The following is a 7500-nucleotide window of genomic DNA, read 5'->3' on the forward strand; positions in this document are numbered from 1 at the left end:
TATTATTATTATTATTATTATTATTATTATTATTATTACTCTTATTATTACTATTATTATTACTATTATTATCATTATTATTATTATTATTATTATTATTATTATTAGTTTATAGCCAGTAGGTAAAGTAATGTATTGCCAGTCGAAGTTTTTAAAGTAGTTTATTAGGTATTAGTGTCGAATAATGTCTCTGTAGATAGTAGGTGTTTTTGTTCCGTAAGTCTGTACGTATTGTTGTACTGTTTATGAATAAAATTAAAAAAAAAAAAGAAAGAAAAGGAAGAGAGATAGGAAGCAGCGGTTTTGCAAGGAGTTAATGAAGAAAAGGTATTTGGAGTGGCATGGAACAGTCACACAGACATGTTTACCCTTAAAAAAGGTGAAACCTGAGTTACTACTCTCGCAAGAACCGACTGAATGCTTTCCAAGAGAAAGATCCTGGTTGCTCGGAACTACGATCCAATTGGCTTTGCATCCGCATTTCTCATCAGAGCCAAAATAATAAGACTACAGGAGATGTGGGAAAAGAGCGTCGGTTGGGACATGAAATTACCCTCGGAAACTCAACAATAATGAACCAACCTGTTTCAAGAAATGATGAGCCTCAATTGCACAAGCTTCGAGAGATGTCTTACACCGCCTGATGTAGTTGGCCGCCCTGTACTGTGTTTTGTCTGATGACATTGAAGACGCATTCGGTTACTGCGCATATGCACGATGGCAGCTGTCAAGTGGAGAGTACGACGTACAATTCATTGCAACAAAATCTAGGGTTCCACCCCTGAAGAAATTGACCATACTCGGCCTGGAGCCTCAGGGTGCAGTCTTAGCCTCCCGACTGTGTAAGACCATATGATTGTGGACGAATCCAAGAACGTTATTCTTTTCCAGGATAGCAAGATAGTTTTTTGCTTGGATCAGTAGCGAGGCGAAGAGGCTTAAACCTTTTGTATCAGTCAGAGTTGGTGAGATCCAACTGGACTTTGGCCTGTAGGGTCTTGAATTTGTCACGTTTAGAGACGGAGGACGGATTGTTTTGCCACTCAATGAATAACCTGCGATCAGGCCCATTTTTAGCTTCGCCCATATGTTCTCTTATGTCGTCGCTCGCTAAAATTGGGCCTGACCAAAAGTCTCTCAATAATTCCGGACGGTTGGCCAAATTTTGGCCGACCAAACTCGTGATCTGATTGGCTGTTGAAACGTCGGAAGTGAAAATGCCATCGTGATTGCGCGGAGCTCTCGCGAAGTCCTCGAGACTAATCCGCCATAAGTAGCTATAAGTGTACGAAAAAATTTGCTCCCTTTTGTTCTTACAATGCCGTGGACAGTGCAACTTGATTTTACTTGTATAAATGGAGATATGCCATCTGAAACATCTCATAACTTGTCCAGAATCGGGTTTGAATATCTGGAACGAGTGAAATTAGCGATTCCGTTATCGAGCTCTGTGGCCATATGGTTGAAAGTACTTTGGCACAAAGCTCCCTGATGTTTTGAAAGCTAAATAGCTGGTTCTTTCAAATGACAATGAAAGCCGATGCATATTGGTTTCCTGGATGAGACAAGGGAAATATATATCAACAGGAGGAGATGCTGATAAAATCGCAAGTTTAGTTACACGAATGCATGTTTTGAATATCTGTGTATCAAACGGCTTTATTTATTTACTGTACATGACACGGTTTGTTTGCACACTTCATAATATTTCCAGTTGATTTAACTTAAAACTCGCACTCCAGAAACTAAAATGGCATGTTTCCAGAGAGATCAATTGCACAGCAATAAAAGAAACTTTGCGAGTGCAAAATACTGTTCGTACTCCATCAAAAAATTAACAGCAAAACCTATCATGATTTTACTGCGCGCAATTCTAGAAATACACTGAAACTGATCATGAAGGTATTACCCGAATAAATCACCAAAGAAACCTTCATGGGCAAACACGTTAAAGGAATAATGTATTTCTCTTTTTTTTTTTCTTTAAAAATCTATTGCCAATCCGTCCAACGACAAAATGCTAGGTTATCTCAATTACAAATTAAGATGTCAAGCTTAAATAGGATGCACATTCAGTGAAGTTCGGAGGGAGAATTACACCGGCCTTTGCCGCAATATAGCGGTCGAAAACATTCCCCATGCTTTATTTGTTTTTTCTCAAATTAAAGCCTACGGTAACTTTCGAATTCGTTTATAATATTCCTCCCACGGTAATTAACTCTGGTCAAAACAAAATAGCGTGAATCTGCCGTCCACGCGTGTATTGGTGTAATGGAAGTAAATGTGATTGGCCGATGAAGGACATGTCAATCAATCAAAAAAAGTGGGCGGAAGGAATTTAGAAGAGGAATTTGGTCAGGCTCTATTTTTCGTTTCGCCAACTCCGCATTACGTACCACGCGAAACTAAAATAGAGCCTGATCGCAGGTTACTCAATGAAAGCCTTGTTCTTAATATGGAAGACATCCTTGATCTTCTCGTCATTCTCGTCAAACCAAACTTGAAACTTTGACAGGCGGAACGGATTTCCCAGACCGGCGACATTGTATGAAGCTCTAACAGTCTTGGGTTGCTTTCTGTGAGGCCGTGCAATGTGTAGCAAGAGTACAGTACGGACCAATCTGTGGTCGGTCCAGCATTCAGCACCTCTCATGGCACGGGTCAGGCGGACGTCCCTAATGTCACGTTGGCGTACTATGACGAAATCAATCATGTGCCAATGTTTTGACCTCGGGTGCATCCAGGTGGTCTTATATTTGTCTGCCATCCTGCAAAAGGTGTTGGTGATGCACAGGCTGTGTTCTGCATACTTTTTGAGGAGCAGTAGGCCGTTGTCGTTGACCTTGCCTACTGCGTGTCTACCAGAACGCCTTCCCAGCTGTTATGGTCTTTTCCTACTCTGGCATTGAAGTCTCCGAGAATGATAAGTTTGTCACTTGGGGAGTTGACCTGATCACCTGGTCAAATTGTTCATAGAACTGCTCCTTGGTTTCATCTGGACTGGTGAGGGTGGGAGCGTATGCGCTGACAGCTGTGACGTATCTGATCTTGCTGAGAGGGATTCGCACTTTCATGAGGCGTTCGTTGATTCCAACTGGCAGGGCTGGTGTGTTCTGCAGCAGAGCTGTTCTGATGGCAAACCCGACACCGTGAATCCTGTCTTCTGCTTGCGGCTTTCCTTCCCACAAGAAGGTGTATCCACCTCCCTCTTCCTTCATGGACCCTTCGTCAGCAAGACGGGTTTCGCTAAGTGCAGCGATGTCTATGGGGTATCGTTGCAGTTCTTTCGCGACAAGTGCTGTTCGTCTCTCTGTTCTCAAGGTGCGGGCTCTATCCAAACGTGTTTGGACATTCCAGGCTCCCAGTGTAAATTTCTTTTGTTTCTGCTGAGACATACAGCAACTCGGAAATGGGCTATTCGCTGGATACGTGTGGACACAAGCTGTATTCGAAAAAAATAATTGCGGATGTGTGGACGGTCCTAACTCGCTGAGAACGGTAAAGAAGTGTACTAAAAGACCTAAAACGCTTTCCGCTCGTGCAGCACGATTATTTTTCCTCGTAGAACCCATAATGTTCATTTGTAACGTGGCATTACTCCACCCATCCACTTTGCGAAAACATCGTAATATTTAACGCTGTGAAAGTAAGAGGACTTCTCAGACAAATGATAAAGACACGACTGTCCTTCACAATGATTATCCCACAACCAACGGCATCGTTCGCGTACAACAGTCATCGCTCATTTTCTATATTTTCTTCACGACTCCTCTTATTAATCAAACACTAGACTACCTCTGCTTTATTCCATAACTCGGAAGGGCATGAAATGATCGCGAAAGATGACACAACGGTTTAAAGATATAAAAATTCCCTTTTCGTTTTGAAAGAGTTTTTAACTCATTTGTTACACCTGTCTGCAGTATTTTGCTACGATCTTGCTAAGAAAAATTCGTTCTATTAACTCTCCGAACTTTTCTTGTTTGCCATTCAAATATAGGAATATGTTTGGTACATTTAACTTTAAACAACAAAAACAGAAATAAAGTTGAAAATCCGTATTGTTCACTAGGTTTGCTGCAGCAAACCTGATCATCATGATCTTTTAGTAGTCAGCGGCACCCAATGAGAATATAGTTCAAAACCACTTTAACATAGCATTGTTAAACGTATTTTGGTATTTAAACGGTAGATATAGGCATATTTTTATCCCTTAATTTTTTTTTATCCGTTCGGATTTCTAGCTGAAAGTCTAGTTATCCGAAAATTATAAGGACCAAAACTTACCTTTTCAAATATTTCAGCCAGAAAAAAAGGCTCCCGAAAATTCTAGGTGACCTTTTTTAGGGTAAAACTCCGTTGAAAATGGGCAATTATACCATGTTTTAGATGTTCGAAAATCCTAGGACACTGAGGCAGGCAAGCAAGAAATTCTAGAACCAATGTTCCGAAAATTCTAGATCTCAAATCGTCTTCCGAACAGATGTTTTCCGAAAATTGACGTTGGGTGCCCCTGAGTAGTTTGTCTGGCAATTTTGGTAAGCCAAGTAAATCTAAAGTAGGTTCTTTTTGCAACGTTGGATGATATAAGGATCTTACTCTCAAATTTTGACAAAGGTACCGCACAATATGCGATAACGAAAACAAACTTTAGCGTGAAATGCATGTGCGACAAGACCCAATGGCACTTGTGTTTACGATACTGTCAACTAATAAGTTTCGAACATGAATGACAGTTAACTTACTATTTTTTAAACAACTATGGAAAGACCTAGATAAAAAGATTCCATACTTTATCTTTCTTACCACTTAACCAGGAGATCTATAGAAATTTCCATAAACAGGCCTGGATAAAATGTGATCCCATACTTTCAACTTTTTACCACATCGCTAGCAGATCTATGGAAGTTTCCATCAACAGGCCTGGATCAAATGATCCGATACTTAAGCTTTTTTTACCACTTTACAAGTAGATCTATAGAGATTTCCGTAAACAGACCTGGATAAAATAATTCCATACTTTAACTATTCGCAACATCGCTAGAAGATCTCTAGAAATTTCTTTGAAAAACCTGGGTAAAACATGATGCTGTACTATAAATGTTTATCACATAGCTAGCAGATGAAGTGAAGTGAAGTGAACATATTAGTCTCTCTCCTCGGGGCTTTTCAGGACCAATTTACAATGCTTTGTGGGGGACTTTAGCCAGACTGCTTATTACGAAGTTTACAATTATTTTCGGAAGTGGAAGATGGCTCTGTCCAGATAGGTCAGACTACAACACCAGGGACTATGTCCCATACTCTTATCGAATAGTGAGTGGCTTCTTGAACGTCCCACACTATTTAATTTCCAACAAGGAAAAAGGAAACGGGACCTCCGGTTTACAGTCCTTATCCGAGAAGACTTGAAAGTCTAACCGTGTGCAGATGTAATTACAAAGACAGCACTTTCTCCTCAGTTATGTTAAGACCCTGAGTGAAGGTCCGGCCGGAGTCGAACTCAAGACATCCCGCATTGCAGCCCGGTCAACCAACTGAGCCACCAGTGTGCGGTGGAACAGGCTTGGAACAGGCCTGAATCAAATGATCTCATGCTTAAACTATTTATTTCACAACATCGCTAGAAGATCTATAGAGATTTCCATGAACAGACCTGGATAAAATATGATGCCTTACTTTAACTTTTTACAACATCGCCAGCAGATCTATGCAAATTTCCATGAACAGGCCTGGATCAAATGAACCGATACTTCAGCTTTTTACCACATCATTAGCAGATCTATGGAAATTTCTATGAACAAACCTCGATCAAATGATGATCCCATACTTTAGCTTTTTGCCACTTCGCAAGTAGATCAATAGAAATTGCCATGAACATGTATGGATAAAATCCCATACTTTAACTATTTGCAACATCGCTAGCTGATCTATAGAAATTTCAAGGAACATACTTGGATAAAATATGTCCCTTACTTCAATGTTTTACTGCATCACTAGCAGATCTATGCATAGCAATTTCCATGAACAGACCTCGATGAAATGATCCGTTACTTTTTACCACATCACTAGCAGATCTTTGGTAAAAAGACAGAGGATTTCGTTGTTTGTCTAAAGCGTTCCTCTACACTGTTTCAACGATCAGAGAACTTTGGGACTGTTTTGGATGGCTTTAGGTTTAGAGTCTTTAAATTGAATTTATGCTGTTACAGAAAGAAATAGGAAAAGAAAAGCAACGGGTGCCCCGCTGAGGGAGTGTGTTCTTCTCTGGTAGTTAACACGCCTTCTTATGAAATGCTGCGGTTTCCTTTAGTTTTATGAAGACTCGTATGAAGGGTCCGGTGGGACGCACCTGGTTGTGCCACTTAAAAATGACCCACATGTCTTGAATACTTAGCAAATTCATTCAGCGGTTTTCGGAGAGTGTAGTTGTCTCTTGAGCATCGAACTTAATTGGACCGCCTTACCACCTTACAGCTTGTTTTCAATGTTGTATTTGATTTCTATTTACTTTTCGACGGATAACATTCAACTAGTCCAATATTTTTTTCAAGGACACCTGCGAAAGTCACTCGGTGCTAAAAGCATCCAAATATCTTACATTCTTTTCTTCGTTATTCCTGGGGTCTTTCTCTTTTAATCGTTGCTTTTTGGCGAAAATGTAAAGGCTGGTCGCAGATGATGTACACCTGTGTGAGAACAAAAATGTCTGCAAAAAAAAAAAAAATTCACGCTTACATACGCACAACACGCGACCGTTTCGAAAACGCTTAAAGTTCTTAGCTTTGTATCTCAATTTAGAGTTCTGGGCCCGGTTGTTCAATTAACTTAATCCAGGGCTATAGTAAACTTTTGTTTCATGTTTTCACCTTTTTGGTGAAAGTTTCTTTTGCCGATTTTTGTTTTTCAAGATTGACTTCTTTTAATGTAAAGTTTCGGCGAATTTCAGCGTTGAACAACATGTGGGAGTAGAGAAATAAATACCTTGGTTAATTTTTAGTCTGGGTTAGCACTAATCGTCTTTTGAACAACCGGGCCCTGGTTTCCAGCCTTAATACCCTGTCCTTTTTGTTCAAATTTTGCTCAATACGTTTCCTTTAAGAAACTCATTTTCATGTTGCAAGTGTTTGAAAAAGATATTACAGGTGTCCTTTCCACCGATTAGTAGTCATTTGTAATTGTCAAAAAGCTCAAGAACATTGCCAAAAAGCGTTTATCACATAATGGGAAGTGAAAGCTATCGAACAGTGCATGGGCCGAAAGTTGTGTTCATGTTGCTTATATTTAGAATAATGTGCTTTTAAAAAAGTGGTCTGTTCAACAATCCGTTCGGGTTTTTACTTATCTTAAGTATATCTTCAAGTACTATGTTTTGAAGAAACAACCTTCTTAGATCTTGTTAGAAGGCTAATTTTAGACTCTTCTTAGGTTTTTTTGCAATTAGTTAAGACTTTTATAATCTTTTCAGCTCTCTACGGAAAGTAAATACACACACCGATA

General features: G+C 39.7%; 2 protein-coding genes across 2 annotated transcripts in view; both read right to left on the reverse strand.

Moving 5' to 3' along the window:
• The window catches only part of LOC138057176 (uncharacterized), a 436205-nt gene that overhangs the window by 123941 nt on the left and 304764 nt on the right, over positions 1-7500 (reverse strand). The window lies entirely within an intron of this gene.
• On the reverse strand, positions 2895-3395 carry LOC138055936 (uncharacterized). The gene has a single exon (XM_068901799.1). It carries the CDS (start codon positions 3393-3395, stop codon positions 2895-2897), a length of 501 nt encoding a protein of 166 aa, XP_068757900.1.

Source organism: Montipora capricornis, chromosome 7, assembly GCF_036669925.1.
Source record: "Montipora capricornis isolate CH-2021 chromosome 7, ASM3666992v2, whole genome shotgun sequence".
In the NCBI taxonomy this organism is placed as follows: Eukaryota; Metazoa; Cnidaria; class Anthozoa; order Scleractinia; family Acroporidae; genus Montipora; species Montipora capricornis.